This window comes from Somniosus microcephalus, chromosome 1 (genome assembly GCF_052327205.1).
Source record: "Somniosus microcephalus isolate GS21.2 chromosome 1, FLI_Smic_1.0, whole genome shotgun sequence".
Classification (NCBI taxonomy): Eukaryota; Metazoa; Chordata; class Chondrichthyes; order Squaliformes; family Somniosidae; genus Somniosus; species Somniosus microcephalus.
This window is the reverse complement of record NC_140987.1, coordinates 96,330,105-96,350,843: the sequence shown is the minus strand read 5'-3', so window position 1 is coordinate 96,350,843 and position 20,739 is coordinate 96,330,105. Positions and strand designations below refer to the sequence as shown.

Genomic DNA, 20,739 nt, shown 5'->3' with positions numbered 1-20,739 from the left:
TTATCCTTATGTGGATTGGTGAGCAGCGCCTTGGGACGTTTTACTTTATTAAAGGTGCTATATAAATACAAGTTGTTGTTGATCTACATAGAGGTCTTTGAATAAAAGAATGTTTGTGATGGACCATCTAGGCTGCATTTGATTTATTCCATGGAGGCACTATTAAACTTTATTAAAACAATTATCAAGGAGGGATTTCAGCTAAAATAATATTTTCTCAATTTGGATTGCAGTGTTACTGAATTTTATTTGTGATCACACCAGAGTATTTTTGATAAGTAAAATGCACTGTTAATTTTACAGGGTGCTTTTACTGAGCCTTGAGACCCTTTTCTGTGTAATCGTCAGTTATTAAAACTGGTTCTAATTGTTATATATTTCTGCATTTGTTCACACGGAATATCAGCACAATAATAATTTGGAATTGATCACTGGAACTTCCATAACCACTATATATAACAAATCACAATAATGTAAATAAAAATTTGCATTTATAAAGCACCTCATCACATTTCTCAGGAACACCCCAAAGTGCTTCATATACAACGATAAGGGAAACTAAGCAACACGTGTATTCCATGAATGCTGTTGAAATAGCGAAGGAAGAAGCTGATAAGAGACCGCGGAGCCTTTCTAAACTTGATACTAAACATGTCCAACCAATGCAGAGCAGCCATCAACAAAGCCAATAGAATACTGAACTATATAGCCAAAACAGTAGAATACAAGTTAGAGGAAACCATGATCAAACTGTACAGGAAACTTTCGTTTAACCGGAGGTTAAATGTCCGGAAAGCTCTATCCACCGGCAAAATTCAGGAGTCGGTTCAGATAAGTTTTTTTACTTTTCGTTGCTTTTTTACTCCAGTCTGGCTCTGCAAGCATCTAGCTGAAGCTGTTGCTTAGCTACAGAGACGCTTGCAAGCTACGCCGACTGTTTTGAAGCTGTTGCTAAGCAACAGGGTTTGTTGCTAGATACGGAGCTCAGAAGCTCTGTATGTTTTAACATTAGCGCTGGTTTCTACGGCAGTTTTGATGGGACGGCAACAGCTCGGTCCCGTCAGTGCCGGATTCCAGAAAGTTTCCTGTACATTGTACTGGTCAGACTGCACCGTGAGTACTGCGTTCAGTTCTGGTTCAGTTCTCTCGACCCCTCCATAGTCTCTAAATTGTCAGACTGCTTGTCCGACATCCAGTTCTGGATGAGCAGAAATTTTCTCCAAATATTGGGAAGACCGAAGCCATTGTTTTCAATCCCCGCCACAAACTCCGTTCCCTAGCCACTGACACCATCCCTCCCCCTAAACACCTATCTGAGGCTGAACCACACTGTTCTCAATCTTGGTGTCATATTTGACCCTGAAATGAGCTTCTGACCACATATCCAAGACATAACCAAAGATTGCCTATTTCCACCGCCAAAACATCGCTTATCTCCACCCTTGCCTCAGCTCATCTGCTGCTGAAACCCTCATCCATGCCTTTGTTATCTCTAGACTTGACTATTCCAACGCACTCCTGGCTGGCCTCCCACATTCTACCCTACGTAAACTTGAGGTCATCCAAAACTCTGTTGCCTGTATCCTAAGTTGCACCAAGTCCTGTTCACCCACCACCCCTGTGCTCGCTGACCTACATTGGCTCCTGGTTAAGCAAAAGATAGGAGCAGGAGTAGGCCATTCGGCCCCTCTAGCCTGCTCCGCCATTCAATGCGATCATGGCTGATCATCCAATTTCAGTACTCGGTGCCTCCTTTCTGCCCATACCCCTTGATCCCTTTAGCCTTAAGAAATATATCCAACTCTTTCTTGAATATATTTAATGAATTGGCCTCTACTGCCTTCTGTGGTAGAGAATTCCACAGGTTCACCACTCTCTGGGTGAAGAAATTCCTCCTCATTTCTGTCCTAAAAGGCCTACCCCTTATCCTTAGACTGTGACCCCTGGTTCTGGATTCCCCGACCATCGGGAACATCCTCCCTGCATCTAGTCTGTCCAGTCCTGCCAGAATTTTATAAGTTTCAATGAGATCCCCTCTCATTCTTCTAAACTCCAGTGAGTACAAGCCCAATCGACCCAATCTCTCCTCATACGTCATTCCTGCCATCCCAGGTATCAGCCTGGTGAATCTTCGCTGAACTCCTTCCATGGCAAGAATATCCTTCCTCAGATAAGGCGACCAAAACTGCGCACAATTCTCAAGATGTGGTCTCACCAAGGCCCTGTACAACTGCAGCAAGACATCCTTGTTCTTGTACTCAAACCCTCTCGCTATGAAGGCCAACATACCATTTGCCTTCTTAACTGCCTGCTGCACCTGCATGCTTATCTTCTGCGACTGGTGCACAAGGATACCCAGGTCTCGTTGCACTTCCCCTTCTCCCAATCTATTGCCATTCAGATAATAATCTGCCTTCCTGTTTTTGACACCAAAGTGGATAACCTCACATTTATCCACGTTATATTGCATCTGCCATGCTTCTGCCCAATCACCCAACCTGTCCAAATCATCCTGTAGTTTCTCAGCATCCTCCTCATAGCACACACGCCCACCCAGCTTTGTGTCATCTGCAAATTTGGAGATATTACATCTAGTTCCCTTGTCTAGATCATTAATATATATTGTGAATAGCTGGGGTCCAAGGACCAATCGCTGCGGTACCCCACTAGTCACTGCCTGCCACTCAGAAAAAGACCCGTTTATTCCAACTCTTTGCTTTCTACCAACCAGTTCTCTATCCAAGTCAATACCTTGCCCCCAATCCCATGTGCCTTAACTTTACATAGAAACATAGAGATAGGAACAGGAGTAGGCCATTCGGCCCTTCGAGCCTGCTCCGCCATTCAATGAGATCATGGCTGATCTTCGTCTGAGATCATAGCTGATCTTACCAGTTCAGTACCCCGTCCCCGCCTTTTCTCCGTAACCCTTAATCCCCTTAGCCTTCAGAAATATATCCAATTCTCTCTTGAAAATATTTATTGAATTAGCCTTCACAGCCCTCTGTGGCAGGGAATTCCACAGGCTCACCACTCTTTGAGTGAAGAAATTCTTCCTCATCTCTGTTTTAAATGATTTGCCCGCTATTTTTAGACTGTGGCCCCTGGTTCTGTGCTCCCCTGCCATTGGAAACATTCTCTCTGAATTCAGCCTGTCCAGGCCTGCCATAATTTTATATGTTTCGATGAGATCCCCTCTCAATCTTCTAAACTCCAGTGAGTACAAGCCCAAACTATTCAATCTCTCCTCGTAGGTCATTCCCGCCATTCCAGGTATCAGCCTGGTGAATCGCCGCTGCACTCTTTCCATGGCAAGAACATCCTTCCGCAGATGGGGCGACCAAAACTGTACACAATACTCCAGATGCGGTCTCACCAGCACCTTGTACAGCTGTAGTAAGGTATCCCTATTCCTATACTCGAACCCCCTTGATATGAAGGCCAACATACCATTTGCCTTCTTAATCGCCTGTTGCACCTGCATGCTCTCCTTCAGTGACTGGTGCACAAGAACACCCAGGTCCCTCTGCACTTCCCCATCTCCCAATCTATTGCCATTTAGATAATAATCCACCCTCCTGTTTTTACCCCCAAAGTGGATAACCTCGCATTTATCCACATTATAGTGCATCTGCCACGTATCCGCCCATTCCCCCAACCTGTCCAAATCGCACTGTAGCCTCCTGACATCCTCATCAGAGCCCACCCCTCCTCCTAGTTTAGTGTCGTCAGCGAATTTGGAAATATTGCATCCAATTCCCTGATCCAGATCATTTATATATATTGTGAACAGCTGGGGTCCCAGGACAGATCCTTGCGGCACCCCGCTGGTCACTGCCTGCCACTCCGAAAACGAGCCGTTTATTCCAACTCTCTGTTTTCTATCCGCCAGCCAGTTCTCTATCCACGTTAATACTTTGCCCCCAATCCCATGAGCCTTAATTTTGCATGATAATCTTTTGTGTGGAACCTTATCGAAGGCTTTCTGGAAGTCAAGGTACACCACATCCACTGGCTCTCCCCCATCTATTTTACCAGTTACTTCCTCAAAAAATTCCAGCAGATTAGTCAAACACGATTTACCCTTTGTAAATCCATGTTGACTCTGTCCGATCCTTTCCCCATTTGTCAAGTGCTCCGCTATTTTATCCTTAATAATGGACTCTAGCATTTTGCCCACAACCGATGTAAGGCTTACTGGTCTATAATTCCCTGCTTTCTCTCTACCCCCCTTTTTAAATATTGGGGTAACATTAGCTACCCTCCAATCCACGGGTACTGTTCCCGAGTCAATGGAGTTCCGGAAGATGATCCTTAGAGCATCTGCTATCTCTTATGTGGGACCTTATCGAAAGCCTTCTGAAAATCCAAATACACCACATCCACTGATTCTCCCTTATCTATTTTACCAGTTATATATTCAAAAAATTCCAGTAGATTATTCAAGCACAATTTACCCTTTGTAAATCTATGTTGACTTTGTCCGATCCGGTCACTGTTTTCCAAGTGCTCTGCTATTACATCTTTTATAATGGACTCTAGCATTTTCCCACTACCGATGTCAGGCTTACCGGTCTGTAATTCCCCGTTTTCTCTCTACCACTTTTTTTGAATAGTGGGGTAACATTAGCAACCCTCCAATCCATAGGTGCTGTTCCAGATTCCATCGAATGTTGGAAGATGATCAGCAATGCATCTACTATTTCTAGGGCCACTTCCTTAAGTACCCTAGGATGTAGATTATCAGGCCCTGGGGATTTATCGGCCTTCAATCCCGTCAATTTCCCTAACACCATTTCCCTACAAATACTGATTTCTTTCAGTTCCTCCCTTTCATCAGACCCTATGTTCCCCAACATCTCTGGGAGGTTATTTGTGTCCTCCTTTGTGAAGACAGAACCAAAATACGTATTTAATTGGTCAGCCATTTCTTTGTTCCCCATTATAAATTCCCCTGATTCTGACTGCAAGGGACTTATGCTTGACTTCACCAATCTTTTTCTCTTCACATGTCTATAAAAGCTTTTACAGTCAGTTTTTATGTTCCCTGCAAGCTTACTCTCATATTCTATTTTCCCTTTCTTAATTAATCCCTTTGTCCTCCTTTGCTGAATCCTAAACTGCTCCCAATCCTCTGGATTACTGCTTTTTTTGGCCAATTTATATGTCCTCTCCTTGGATCTTATGCTATCCCCAATTTCCCTCGTTAGCCACGGTTGAGTCACCTTTTTTGTTTTATTTTTATGCCAAACTGGGATGAACAAATTCTGTAGTTCATCCATGCGGTCTTTGAATGTTTGCCATTGCCTATCCACCGTTAACCCTTTGAGTGACATTCCCCAATCAATCCTACCCAATTCGCACCTCAGACCATCGTAGTTTCCTTTATTTAAATTCAGGACCCTAGTCTCTGAGTCCACTACTTCATTCCCAATCTTAATAAAGAATTCGATCATATTATGATCGCTCCGACCCAAGGGGCCTCGTACAACAAGATTGCTAATTAATCCTTTCTCATTACATAATATCCAGTCTAAGATGGCCTGATCTCTGGTTGGTTCCTCGACATATTGGTCCAGGAAACCATCCCATAAACACTCCAGGAATTCCTCCTCCACAGTATTGTTACTAATTTGGTTAGCCCAATCTATATGTAGATTAAAGTCACCCATGATGACTGCTGTGCCCTTTTTGCACGCATCTCTAATTTCCCGTTTAATGCCATCCCCAACCTCCGCATTACTGTTTGGAGGTCTATATACCACTCCCACTAACGTTTTCTGCCCCTTGGTATTTCTCAGTTCTAGCCATACAGATTCCACATCATCAGAGCTAATATCCTTCCTTACAATTGTGTTAATCCCTTCTTTAACCCGTAATGCTACCCCACCTCCCTTTCCTTTTTGCCTATCTTTCCTGAATATTGAATACCCATGGATGTTGAGTTCCCAGCCTTCGCCACCATGGAGCCATGTTTCCGTAATCCCAATCAAATCATATTCGTTTACCTCTATTTGCACAGCTAATTCATCCAGCTTTTTACGAATGCTCCTCGCATTAAGACACAAAGCCTTCAGGCTTGTTTTTTTAACGCTCTTAGACCTATTAGAATTATTATTTACTGTGGCCATGTTTGATTTAAACCGTTGATTTCTCTGACTGCCACTTTTGTTTTTCTCCTTCCTATCTTTTGCTTTTATCCTTGTTTCCCTTTCCTCTGTCCCCCTGCTCAGGTTCCCAACCCCCTGCCATTTTAGTTTAAACCCTCCCCAGAGCACTAGCAAACACTCCCCCTAGGACATCGGTCCCGGCCATGCCCAGGTGCAAACCATCCGGTTTGAACTGGTCCCACCTCCTCCCAGAACCGGTTCCAATGTCCCAGGAATTTGAATCCCTCCCCCTGGCACCATTCCTCTAATCACGTATTCATCTGAAATCTTCTTCTATTTCTACTCTGACTAGCACATGGCACTGGTAGCAATCCTGAGATTACTACCTTTGAGGTCCTATTTTTTAATTTACCTCCTAACTCCCTATATTCAGTTTTTAGGACCTCATCCTGTTTTTTACCTATATCGTTGGTACCTATATGCACCATGACAACTGGCTGTTCACCCTCCCCTTCCAAGATGTTCTGCAGCCGCTCTGAGACATCCTTGACCCTTGCACCAGGGAGGCAATACACCATCCTGGAGTCTCGTTTGCAGCCGCAGAAACGCCTATCTATTCCCCTTACAATAGAATCCCCTATTACTATAGCTCTACCCCTCTTTTTCCTCCCGTCCTGTGCAGCAGAGCCACCCCTGGTGCCAGGACATTGGCTGCTGCTGCCTTCCTCAGTAAGCCATCCCCCCCCATCAGTATCCAAAGCGGTATATCTGTTTGAGAGGGGGATGGCCACAGGGGACCCCTGCACTACCTGCCTGCACCTACTACTCTGCCTGTTGGTCACCCATTCCCTTTCTGCCTGTGCCACCTTTACCTGCGGTGTGACCAACTGATTAAATGTGCTATTCACGACGTCCTCAGCATCGCAAATGGTCCAGTATGTATCCACTCGCTGCTCCAGCACCGCAACGCGGTCTGCCAGTAGCTGCAACTGGACACACTTCCTGCACACATGGTTGTCAGGGACACAGGAAGTGTCCCCGAGTTCCCACATAGCGCAGGAGGAGCATACCACGGCACCGGGCTGTCCTGCCTTGACTTACCCTTTAATTAATTGCAATTAAATTCAATCAAATCAATCCCACCAATTACACTACAATTAAATGGTATATTTAAAGGGCCCTGGTTTACAAACAGTCCCCGCTACACCACAGAGACTTTAGAAACTATAAACCACAGAGTTTAAGTTTAAAAAAAGAGAAATGCTCACCAACCAATCACTTACCTGCTTTCTGGTGACGTCACACTTCAATTATTTTTATTTCTCTCCTTCCCTCTGAGTTCAGAGATTGGAGATTAGTAAGCCTACCTGGTCTCTTGGAGCCTTTTGTACTGTCTCAATTTCAAAATTCTCATTCTTGTTTTCAAATCCCTCCATGGCCTCACCCTTCCCTATTTCTGTATTCTCCTCCAGCCCCACAACCCCCTCTAGGAGATATCTGCGCTCCTCTAATTCTGCCCTCTTGAGCATCCCTGATTATAAATCGCTCTGTCTTCTGTGCCTAGGCCCGAAGTTCTGGAATTCCCTGCCTAAACCTCTCCGCATCTCTTTCCTCCTTTAAGAGGCTCCTTAAAACCTCTCTCTTTGACCAAGCTTTCCTGTCCTAATATCTCATGTGTCAAATTTTGTTTGATAATGCTCCCATGAAGCGGACAAGGGGACTTGCAGCAGGTTTCTGGATGGATAAATAGAGATGGGATAAATAATTGTCCTCCCCAATTATCACGTGATCTTGTGAGTATTTTAAAATGCAGTGACTTTGCATTAGTACACCTGATACCCCTGCAAACTGCTGCTCGGGTGCAGTTATACTGCCACTTCACAATGATGCCAAGTGGTTTCAGGTGAGTATCCATGCAAAAGGTAATAGTATAACTCGAGTGTCAGGTCCCAGACTGATTCCTAAATGCACTAAAGTTGGGGTTGTTAGATCTAGTAATTCATACCATTAACTTCAGCCTGGTGTGAAGTGCTCGGTTAGTCCATTGGGCAATGTGGGAACTTTCTAAACTTCATATCGAGTCCCTTTTAATGTTAGGACACAACAGATGCTCCCAGTAAACTCTCCTAGCGTTAAAAAAAATAGCAATGGAGCGAGCACAGTTCTGTGCCTGCGTCAAAGCCTGCACCATGGTGCTGGTCAGAATGAGTTTAGTCTGCACTGTAACCAAGGCCTCTGGCCTCACACTGGTAGCTGCAGTCTAACTGCTGTTCAAACTGAACTGCACTCATGAGCAGGTCAGCTGAAGCCTGGAGTCTGGCAGCACCGCGGCGACCAGCTCAAAGAAATCAACTTACCGTCAATCACACGCAGCTCCGCTCCTTCCTCCTCCGCTTTCACCTCCAACTTCAGCGGCTGCTGACTCTCCAGCGAATTGCAAAACTGAAATCCTCCCTTCTGATCCTCCTTGACAAAGACCAGCGAGACACTGTGCTCCTGCACCGAGGTGGCCATGGCCAGGCCGAGCTGAGACACTGGGAATCGCACAAAGACGGATCAGAGCACCGAGCAGCCGGCCAACCTGATCACGATCAAAACACCAGCTCTGCTCGGGCAGCCTGGACATCTCCCGTCCCCTGCTGGCAGAAGCGCCGCACTGACGCAACACTAACACGGCCCCAGCAACACCAACCAGGTCCCTGGGGACCCGGTCCCAGCAACACTAACCAGCTCCCTGGAGACCCGGTCCCAACAACACTAATCCGGTCCCAGCAACACCAACCAGCTCCCTGGGGACCCGGTCCCAACAACACTAATCCGGTCCCAGCAACACCAACCAGCTCCCTGGGGACCCGGTCCCAACAACACTAATCCGGTCCCAGCAACACCAACCAGCTCCCTGGGGACCCGGTCCCAACAACACTAATCCGGTCCCAGCAACACCAACCAGCTCCCTGGGGACCCGGTCCCAACAACACCAACCCGGTCCCAGCACCACCAACCAGCTCCCTGGGGACCCGGTCCCAGCAACACCAGCCAGCTCCCTGGGGACCCGGTCCCAACAACACCAACCCGGTCCCAGCACCACCAACCAGCTCCCTGGAGACCCGGTCCCAACAACACTAATCTGGTCCCAGCAACACCAACCAGGTCCCTGGGGACCCGGTCCCAACAACACTAATCCGGTCCCAGCAACACCACCCAGCTCCCTGGGGACCTGGTCCCAACAACACTAATCCGGTCCCAGCAACACCAACCAGCTCCCTGGGGACCCGGTCCCAACAACACTAATCCGGTCCCAGCAACACCAACCAGCTCCCTGGGGACCCGGTCCCAACAACACCAACCCGGTCCCAGCACCACCAACCAGCTCCCTGGAGACCCGGTCCCAACAACACTAATCTGGTCCCAGCAACACCAACCAGCTCCCCGGGGACCCGGTCCCAACAACACTAATCCGGTCCCAGCAACACCAACCAGGTCCCTGGGGACCCGGTCCCAGCAACACTAATCCGGTCCCAGCAACACCAACCAGCTCCCTGGGGACCCGGTCCCAACAACACTAATCCGGTCCCAGCAACACCACCCAGCTCCCTGGGGACCTGGTCCCAACAACACTAATCCGGTCCCAGCAACACCAACCAGCTCCCTGGGGACCCGGTCCCAACAACACTAATCCGGTCCCAGCAACACCAACCAGCTCCCTGGGGACCCGGTCCCAACAACACCAACCCGGTCCCAGCACCACCAACCAGCTCCCTGGGGACCGGTCCCAACAACACTAATCCGGTCCCAGCAACACCAACCAGCTCCCTGGGGACCCGGTCCCAACAACACTAATCCGGTCCCAGCAACACTAACCAGCTCCCTGGGGACCCGGTCCCAACAACACTAATCCGGTCCCAGCAACACCAACCATCTCCCTGGTGACCAGATCTTAGCAACAATAACCATCTCCCTGGGGACCAGTTCCCAGGAACACGAACCAGCAACACTAACCAGGTCCCCAGGGACCGGCTCCCAGCAACACTCACACATGGGCACAGCACAGCTTGGGGGACACAATGTCCATCACCCAGTTAACATGGTATACTAGATGGACAACCCCACCCAGGCCTGCCAAATTAACAAGCCCTTTACAACAAATGAAATATATCATTTAATCCTCGCAAGTAATGGATAGGGGGGAACATATTCTCAGTGAATGTGTGGATTTACTCTCTTGAAAAAGGAGCTGGATAAATATTTAGTTAGCAATGTATTGAAAAGTACATGGTGTGGAGATGCCGGAGTTGGACTGGGGTGGACAAATGTAAGAAGTCACACGACACCAGGTTATAGTCCAACAGCTTTATTTGAAATCACAAGCTTTCGGAGCGCTGCTCCTTCTTCAGGTGAAGTGGAGAAATGCATAAAGACACAGCTTCTATAGTCAGAGAATCATGTCAGATGTTTACAGGTAACCTTTCCAACTGCCATTTATCACACCTCGGTAAAGAGAGATAATCACAGCAGTCAAAGGTGTGAATGGTGTCCAAACAGGTCAGTCAGGGAAACATTACATCAAAGAACAATGAGGTGGGGTCACAAGGGGTCAAATATTGCAGATGCTGGGGTCTGTATGAAAAACAAAAAAAGACAAAAAACATTTTTTTTGGCTGGAAATCACAGCAGGTCCGGCCGCATCTGTGTAGAGAGAACAAGCCAATGTCGACTCGAGTCTGGATGACCCTGCATCAGGTGGGGTTACATGTAGCGTGACATGAACCCAAGATCTCGGTTAAGGCCGTCCTCATGGGTGCGGAACTTGGCTATCAGTTTCTGCTCGATGATTTTGCGTTGTCGTGTGTCTCGAAGGCCACCTTGGAGAATGCTTACCCGAAGATCGGAGGCTGAATGTCCTTGACTGCTGAAGTGTTCCCCGACTGGGAGGGAACATTCCTGCCTGGTGATTGTTGCGCGGTGTCCATTCATCCGTTGTCGCAGTGTCTGCATGGTCTCGCCGATGTACCATGCTCCGGGGCATCCTTTCCTGCAACGTATGAGGTAGACAACGTTGGCCGAGTCGTACCTCTAGCACACTCCTCAACCATCTCGTACACCAGCTCTACAGCAGATGCCGCAACCTCGAAACCGAGATGGAGTCCATGTTCTCAGCCTGTGCTCAGGACGCAGACCAGCTACGAGACACCGCCAAACAAACAAGGCAATGGAACTACGCTACCTACATGCACACCAAGAACAGGAAGCTTGAGAAACTTGGCATCACCAGCAGCAGCAACCAAGCCTCCCCCGGTACCACGGTTGAAACCACAGGGAAATCCATCGTCAACCTGTCCGACCACACCCTTCAACCAGACGAAATTGAAGTTCTCAGCCGAGGGCTCAATTTCTGCCCCACCACCAAAATGGACCCCATCGGTCTCGCAGCAGACACAGAGGAATTCATCAGGAGAATGAGGCTCTGGGAATTCTTCCACAAATCCCAAGATGTCAGCAGCGAACCCAATGAGACAATCAATGATCCGGAACAGCAGACAGAGGGATCCGCAGTGCAGCAACCGAAGAAGAAAGAGTCAAATTGGACCCCTCCGGAGGGTTGCTGCCCTAAGCTTGACATGTATGCTCAAGCTGTCAGGAGATGCATCAACGCCAGATTCATCAGCCGCACTCACAAGACAGTCCAGAATGTCTCCCGAGCACAACGCAACGCCATCCACGCTCTCAAGACCAACTGCAACATCGTCATCAAACCAGCAGACAAAGGAGGTGCCATCGTCATACAGAACAGAACGGACTATTGCAAAGAAGTATACCGACAACTGGACAACCAGGAACACTACAGACAGTTACCCGCAGATCCGACCAAAGAACACACCCGCCAACTCAACAGACTGATCAAAACCTTCGATCCAGACCTTCAAAGCATCCTACATGCTCTCATCCCATGTACCCCCCGCGTGGGAGACTTCTACTGCCTCCCAAAGATACACAAAGCCAACACACCTGGACGTCCTATCGCATCAGGCAATGGAACCCTGTGTGAGAACCTCTCTGGATATGTCGAGGGCATCCTGAAACCCATCATACAGGGAACCCCCAGCTTCTGTCGTGACACTACAGACTTCTTACAGAAGCTCAGCACCCACGGACCAGTTGAACCAGGAACACTCCTCGCCACGATGGACATCTCGGCACTCTACACCAGTATCCCCCACGATGACGGCATCGCTGCGACAGCCTCAGTACTCAACACCAACAACAGCCAATCTCCAGACGCCATCCTACAACTCATCCGCTTCATCCTTGACCACAATGTCTTCACCTTCGACAACCAGTTCTTTACCCAAACACACGGAACAGCCATGGGGACCAAATTCGCACCCCAATACGCAAACATCTTCATGCACAAGTTCGAGCAAGACTTCTTCGCTGCACAGGATCTCCAACCAACGCTATACACCAGATACATAGACGACATTTTCTTCCTATGGACCCACGGCGAAGAATCACTGAAAAGACTACACGATAACATCAACAAGTTCCATCCCACCATCAAACTCACCATGGACTACTCCTCAGAATCAGTCTCATTCCTGGACACACGAATCTCCATCAAAGACGGACACCTCAGCACTTCACTCTACCGCAAGCCCACGGACAACCTCACGATGCTTCACTTCTCCAGCTTCCACCCTAACCACGTTAAAGAAGCCATCCCCTATGGACAAGCCCTGCGAATACACAGGATCTGCTCAGACGAGGAGGAACGCGATGGACACCTACAGACACTGAAAGACGCCCTTGTAAGAACGGGATATGACGCTCGACTCGTCGATCGACAGTTCCGACGGGCCACAGCGAAAAATCGCATAGACCTCCTCAGAAGACAAACACGGGACACAACCAACAGAGTACCCTTCGTCGTCCAGTACTTCCCCGGAGCGGAGAAACTACGCCATGTTCTTCGCAGCCTTCAACATGTCATCGATGACGACGAACACCTCGCTAAGGCCATCCCCACACCTCCACTACTCGCTTTCAAACAGCCGCCTAACCTCAAACAGACCATCGTTCGCAGCAAATTACCCAGCTTTCAGGAGAACAGCGACCACGACACCACACAACCCTGCCACAGCAACCTCTGCAAGACATGCCAGATCATCAACACAGATACCATCATCACACGTGAGGACACCACCCACCAGGTACATGGTACATACTCATGTGACTCGGCCAACGTTGTCTACCTCATACGTTGCAGGAAAGGATGCCCCGGAGCATGGTACATCGGCGAGACCATGCAGACACTGCGACAACGGATGAATGGACACCGCGCAACAATCACCAGGCAGGAATGTTCCCTCCCAGTCGGGGAACACTTCAGCAGTCAAGGACATTCAGCCTCCGATCTTCGGGTAAGCATTCTCCAAGGTGGCCTTCAAGACACACGACAACGCAAAATCGTCGAGCAGAAACTGATAGCCAAGTTCCGCACCCATGAGGACGGCCTTAACCGAGATCTTGGGTTCATGTCACGCTACATGTAACCCCACCTGATGCAGGGTCATCCAGACTCGAGTCGACATTGGCTTGTTCTCTCTACACAGATGCGGCCGGACCTGCTGTGATTTCCAGCCAAAAAAAATGTTTTTTGTCTTTTTTTGTTTTTCATACAGACCCCAGCATCTGCAATATTTGACCCCTTGTGACCCCACCTCATTGTTCTTTGATGTAATGTTTCCCTGACTGACCTGTTTGGACACCATTCACACCTTTGACTGCTGTGATTATCTCTCTTTACCGAGGTGTGATAAATGGCAGTTGGAAAGGTTACCTGTAAACATCTGACATGATTCTCTGACTATATAAGCTGTGGCTTTATGCATTTCTCCACTTCACCTGAAGAAGGAGCAGCGCTCCGAAAGCTTGTGATTTCAAATAAAGCTGTTGGACTATAACCTGGTGTCGTGTGACTTCTTACATTTGAAAAGTACAGTCAAAGGCACATCCTTAATTTTAGACAGACCCTGCAATTCCTCATGTAAATCCGGATCACAGGCCACACACACATTACCCAAAAGGGCTTTAGAAGTTGTAAGGCTTTTATTAAAGAGCTACAGTTTTAAAGCATAATCAGGTATTACATATGGTTTAAACTGAGTATAATAAACATACAACCCGTGACAGTAGAAAGCGATCTACAACTCCCGAAGCAGAACGCCACGACCGGACAGACGGTTGGTTGGATGTCTGATGAGGCAGTGTGGAGGTCTTGGGTCAGCAAGTCTCTGCAGTCAGTAACAGCAGTCACCTCTGTTGATTCGTCCCCCTGGCTGTTGGAGGTGTTAGGCCTGAGCCAGCATTGATTTCCACCTCGAAGAAACCTTTGCCCCTCGCTGTCTGACTTCTGCTCTCAGCCCACTATATTTATAGTTATTTTGGTGGGCCGTGATTTATTTCATGTCAATCACCTGTACTCGTCTATATCCCAAGTGTGATGCGGGAAAACATCCCTCATCGTTTCTCTCTGCATGGCTGCCGAGACCTTTTCTCTTATCTTTCTGAGGAATGTTTTGTCATGTTTCTTCAAGGACATTTTATGGCTTCGTGGCTCCTTATTGTCTAGCTAGTGCTATCCTCCTGTGTTTCCTTGCATTTTACAACCTTCTTATCATTTTGGTGTTTGTTAATTGACCTTGCTGACACTTCCCCCATTTGTTCCTGACTGCAGTTTTAATTTCTGTTCTAAGAGTCAAACTTCATCTATGAATCTAATAGCTGTTTCTTACAATTACCACAGTATTTTAATGTTAATATTTATTAACATTAGGATTGTCAACTCTGGTTGGACTGGGTTTATCACGTGACATATGGGATGGAGAGAAGGAGACCAAATCCTTATGACCTAGAGTTTGCGAGAGGAAAGCATAAACAAACATTTGGGCCAAGAAATTGGGCCACTTACCGCCACGATCCTGGCAAAAAATGTCGGCCGCCACTCTAACGCCCTTCTCTGGCACGGGACTCAGCAGCCATTATTTTGGTGAGGGCCTTAGTGTTGTCGATAGCAGCGCTGGCCCTGGAAATGTAAACGAAGAGAGGGTGACGTGCACGCCGACTTAATGTCACCTCAACGAACTTCAACCTTAGCAGTGGGTCCTAAGTTTGCTAAGAAAACCCAGCGTTCAGCAGACTGACAAGGACACTGTCAACACCTCTTAAAGGGACACACACATCTTTCAGGTAAGTTTGCATTTAAGCTTTTGGACTGGATATTTTATTTGATGTAGTAGCTTGATACAATACATGTTAAAAGTTTTTAAACTGTGCAGGGAGTGCTGCTGGATGCTTGCAAGGCCTCGGATGGTAAAGGAAGGTCTCTGAGAAGGCAGAAAATGCTGGAAATACTCAGTAGGCCAGGCAACATCTGTGGAGAGAGAAACAGAGTTCACATCTCGGGTCAAGATGCTGCCTGACCCACTGAGTTTTTCCAGCATTTTATGCTTTTATTATGCTTGGAAGATCATCAAGTAGAATCAGTATGGGTGGAGATAAGGAATAACAAGGGGCAGAAAACACTGGTGGGAGTAGTATATAGGCCCCCTAACAGTAGGAAAAAAAATAGGAGCAGGAGTAGGCCATTTGGCCCTTCGAGCCTGCTCCACCATTAATTATGATCATGGCTGATCCTCTATCTCAATACCATATTTCTGCTCTCTCCCCATACCCCTTGATGCCTTTTGTGTCTAGAAATCTATCTATCTCCTTCTTAAATATATTCAGTGACTTGGCCTCCACAGCCTTCTGTGGTAGAGAATTCCACAGGTTCACCACCCTCTGAGTGAAGAAATTCCTCCTCATCTCAGTCCTAAAAGTCCTGAGACTGTGACACTTCGTTCTAGACCCCCCAGCCAGGGAAACATCCTCCCTGCATCCAGTCTGTCTAGCCCTGTCAGAATTTTATACGTTTCAATGAGATCCCCTGTTATTCTTCTAAACCCTAGTGAATACAGGCCTAGTCGACCCAATCTCTCCTCATATGACAGTCCTGCCATCCCAGGAATCAGTCTGGTGAACCTTTGCTGCACTCCCTCTATGGCAAGTATATCCTTTCTTAGGTAAGGAGACCAAAACTGCACACAATACTCCAGGTGTGGTCTCACCAAGGCCCTGTATAACTGTAGTAAGACATCCTTGCTCAAATCCTCTTGCAATGAAGGCCAACGTACCATTTGCCTTCCTAACTGCTTGCTGCAGCTGCATGTTTGCTTTCAGTGACTGGTGTACAAGGACCACCAGGTCCCTCTGTACATCAACATTTCCAAATCTATCACCATTTAAATAATACTCTACCTTTCTGTTTTTCCAACCGAAGTGGATAACTTCACATTTATCCACGTTTTACTGCATCTGCCTTGTATTTGCCCACTCACTCAACTTGTCTAAATCGCCTTGAAACCTCTTTGCATCCTCCTCACAACTCACAATCCCACCTAGTTTTGTGTCATCAGCAAACTTGGAAATATTACATTTGGTTCCCTCATTCAAATCATTTATATATATTGTGAATAGCTGGAGCCCAAGCACTGATCCCTGCGGTACCCCACTAGTCACCGCCTGCCACCCCGAAAAAGACCCATTTAATCCTACTCTCTGTTTCCTGTCTGTTAACCAATTTTCAATCCAGGCCAGTACATTACCCCCAATCCCATGTGCTTTAATTTTGCACACTAACCTCTTATGTGGGACTTTATCAAAGCCCTTCTGAAAATCCAAGTACACCACATCCACTGGTTTTCCCTTATCTATTCTAACAGTTACAACCTCAAAAAACTCCAGTAGATTTGTCGAACGCGATTTCCCTTTCATAAATCCATGTTGACTTTGTCCAATCCCGTTGATATTTTCTAAGTGTCCTGTTATCACATCCTTTATAATAGACTCTAGCATTTTCTCTACTACTGATGTTAGGCTAACCGGTCTGTAGTTCCCTGTTTTCTCTCTCCCTCCTTTTTTAAATAGTGGGGTTACATTTGTCACCCTCCAATCTGCAGGAACTGTTCCATAATCTATAGAATTTTGGAAGATGACAACCAATGCATCCACTATTTCCATGGCTACCTCTTTTAGTACTCTGGGATGCGGATTATCAGGCCCTGGTGACTTATCGGCGTTCAATCCCATTAATTTTTCCAGCACTTTTTTTACTAATACTAATTTCCTTTAATTCCTCCTTCTCACTGGACCCTTGGTTCCCTAGCATTTCTGGGAAGTTATTTGTGTCCTCTTCCGTGAAGACAGAACCAAAGTATTTGTTTAATTGCTCTGCCATTTCCTTGTTCCCCATTATAAATTCTCCCATTTCTGACTGCAAGGGACCTACATTTGTCTTCACTAATCTTTTTCTTTTTACATACTTGTAGAAGCTTTTACAATCTGCTTTTATGTTCCTTGCAAGTTTACTCTCATCCTCTATTTTTCCCCTCTTAATCAATCTCCTGGTCCTTTTTTGCTGAACTTTAAATTGCTCCCAATCCTCAGGCTTGCTACTTTTTCTGGCAACTTTATATGACTCCTCTTTGGATCTAATACTATCCTTAATTTATTTTGTTAGCCATGATTGGGCCGCTTTTCCTTTTGTATTTTGCGTCAGAAAGGAATGTATAACTGTTGCAATCCATGCATTCATTCCTTAAATGTTAGCCATTGCCTATCCACTATCATGCCTTTTAATGAAGCTCCCAATCTATCATAGCCAACTCACTCCTCATACCTTCGTAGTTTCCTTTGTTTAGATTTAGGACCCTAGTTTCGGATTGGACTTCTTCACTTTCCATTTTAATGAAGAATTCTATCATGTTATAGTCACTCTTCCCTAAAGGACCCTGCAGTAGTTATACCGTTGGACAGAATATTAATCAAGAAATAGTAGGAGCTTGTAACAAAATTATTGCAATAATCGTGGGGGACTTTAATCTTCAAATAGATTGGACAAATCAAATTGGCAAAGGTAGTCTGGAGGGCGAGTTCATGGAATGCATTTGGGATAGTTTCCAAGAACAATACGTCATGGAACCAGCCAGGGGACAGGCTATTTTAGATCTTGTATTGTGTAATGAGACAGGGTTAATTAGCAATCTCATAGTAAAGGATCCTCTGGAGCAGAGTGATCATAATATGATAGAATTTCACATTGAGTTTGAGAGTGACTTGCCTAAGTCTAAAACTAGAGTCTTTGGGGGAGAAATTGAGTTGCGCCCCCTTTGGGGCACTACTTTTAGCGCCCTGGAAAAATAGCGCCCCCGCGGCCGAAATTGAGTGGTAGCGCCCCAAGAGGGAAGCGGGGCGCTACTGGAAGCACCCCGCCTCCCTCTTGGGACGCTGCAAGGGAATATCGCGGCGCTACATGCCACGGTATTGCAGGCCTTCCTCCCCTTCTTAAAGGGGAGGGGCCTTGCGCAGCGTGACCCAGGGCCCAGCTGGGCCACTGGGGATCAGAGTGCCAGCAAAAGAGCCCGGCACTCGAGAGAAGTGCCGGCACTTCGCGGGGGGACAGGTCAGGAGGCCGGGGATGGGAGCGGAGGCAGATGCTGGCAGGTGGCCAGCAACAAAAATGGCCGCTCGGTAGCTCACCTTTAAATAGCACCACCTCGGCTGCAGGTAGGCCCCCCTGGCCCCGTCAGACATAGCGTCTGGCAGTAATTCTGGGAGCGCTACAGAGATCGCGAGCGGGGAGCTGTGCACGGAGGGGACGTCATCGTCGGCGGTGCAGCGCCGCGGGGCGCTAATGGTTAGCGCCGCCGCTAACCTCCCGCTGAATTTCGCGGGAGGCGCTGGCGGCACCGCGCCCGGGCTCTAGTTGCTTTGCGCCCCGTTAGCACCCTAAGGGGGCGCTAACGGGAGGTGCAAAGCAACCAAATTTTTCCCCCTTAAACTTAAATGAAGCCAATTACATAGGTATGAGGGGCGAGATTGGAAAAATAGATTAAAAGGTATGGCGATAGATAAGCAGTGGCTAGTATTTAAAAAAATATTTCATAATTCTCAACAAAAATACATTCCATTGAGAAACAAAATCTCCACAGGAAAAGTGATCCATCCGTGGCTAACTAAAGAAGTTAAGGATAGCATTAGACCGAAAGAAGAAGCTTATAATGTTGCGAAGAATAGTAGTAAGCCTGAGGATTGGGAGAGTTTCAGAAACCAGTAAAGGATGACCAAAAAACTGATAAAAAAGGGAAAAATTAGAATGAGAGTAAACTAGCAAGAAATATAAAAACAGATTGTAAGAGCTTCTACAAGTATGTAAAAAGGAAGAGAGTAGCAATTGGTCACTTAGAGGCTGAGACAGGAGAAATTATTATGGGGAATAAGGAAATGGCAGAAATGTTAAACAAATATTTTTTATCTGTCTTCACAGTAGAAGTCACAAAAAGCATACCAAAAATGGTGGGGAATCAAGAGTCTAATGAGGGTGAGGAACTTAACATACTTAATATAAGTAGAGAAAAAGTACTAGAGAAACTAATGGGACTAAAAGCCAACAAATCCCCTGGACCTGCCGGCCTACATCCTTGTTCTAAAAGAGGTGGCAGCAGAGATAGTGGATGCATTGGTTTTGATCTTCCAAAATTCTGGAGATTGTAGAATGGTCCCAGCAGATTGGAAGGTAGCAAATGTAACAACCCTATTCAAGAAAGGAGGGAGAGAGAAAACGGAGAACTACAGGCCAGTTAGCCTGATATCAGTCATTGGGAAAATGCTGGAATCCTTTAAGTAAATGGTATCAGGGCACTTAGAAAATCATAACATTCGGCAGAGTCAACATGGTTTTATGAAAGGGAAATAGTGTTTGACAAATTTATTAGAGTTTTTTGAGGATGTAACTAGCAGGGTAGATAAAGGGGAACCAGTGGATGTAGTATATTTGGATTTCCAAAAGGCATTTGATAAGGTGCCACATAAAAGGTTATTACACAAGATAAGGGCTCATGGGGTTGGGGGTAATATAGTAGTATGGATAGAGGATTGGCTAATGGACAGAAAACAGAGAGTAGGGATAAACGGGTCTTTTTCAGATTGGCAGGCAGGGTGACACAAGGATCAGGGCTGGGGCCTCAGCTATTTACAATCTCTATATTAATGACCTAGATGAAGAGACCAAGTGTAATGTATCCAAGTTTGCGGACAATACAAAGCTAGGTGGAACAGTAAGCTGTGAGAAGAAAACAGAGTCTGCAAAGGGATATAGATAGACTAGGTGAGTGGGCAGTAAGGTGGCAGATGGGGCATAACGTAGGGAAATGTGAGGTTATTCACTTTTAGGAAGAATAGAAAAACAGAATATTTTTTAAATGGTGAGAAACTTTCAAATGTTGATGTTCAGAGAGATTTGGGTGTCCTCGTGCAAGAAACACAGAAAGCTAGCATGCAGGTACAGCAAGCAGTAAGGAAGGCAAATGGCATGTTGGCCTTTATTGCAAGGGGGTTGGAGTATAAGAGTAAGGAAGTCTTGCTGCAATTGTACAGGGTCTTGGTGAGACCACACCTGGAGTGTTGTGCACAGTTTTGGTCTCCTTATCTAAGGAAGGATATACTTGTTTTGGAGGCGGTGCAACAAAGGTTG

General features: G+C 46.7%; 1 protein-coding gene across 2 annotated transcripts in view; it reads right to left on the bottom strand.

The window, feature by feature from the left end:
• The window catches only part of carm1l (coactivator-associated arginine methyltransferase 1, like), a 241,822-nt gene extending 233,065 nt beyond the window's left edge, over window positions 1-8,757 (bottom strand). Inside the window, exon 1 of one of the 2 annotated variants that reach the window (XM_085984189.1) lies at window positions 8,468-8,757. In XM_085984189.1, coding sequence (XP_085840315.1) covers window positions 8,468-8,624 — 157 coding nt within the window. In that variant the 5' untranslated portion in view covers window positions 8,625-8,757. The remainder of the gene's footprint in view (window positions 1-8,467) is intronic. The other variant, XM_085984184.1, reaches the window with a different exon arrangement.
• Window positions 8,758-20,739: the final 11,982 nt, after the last annotated feature.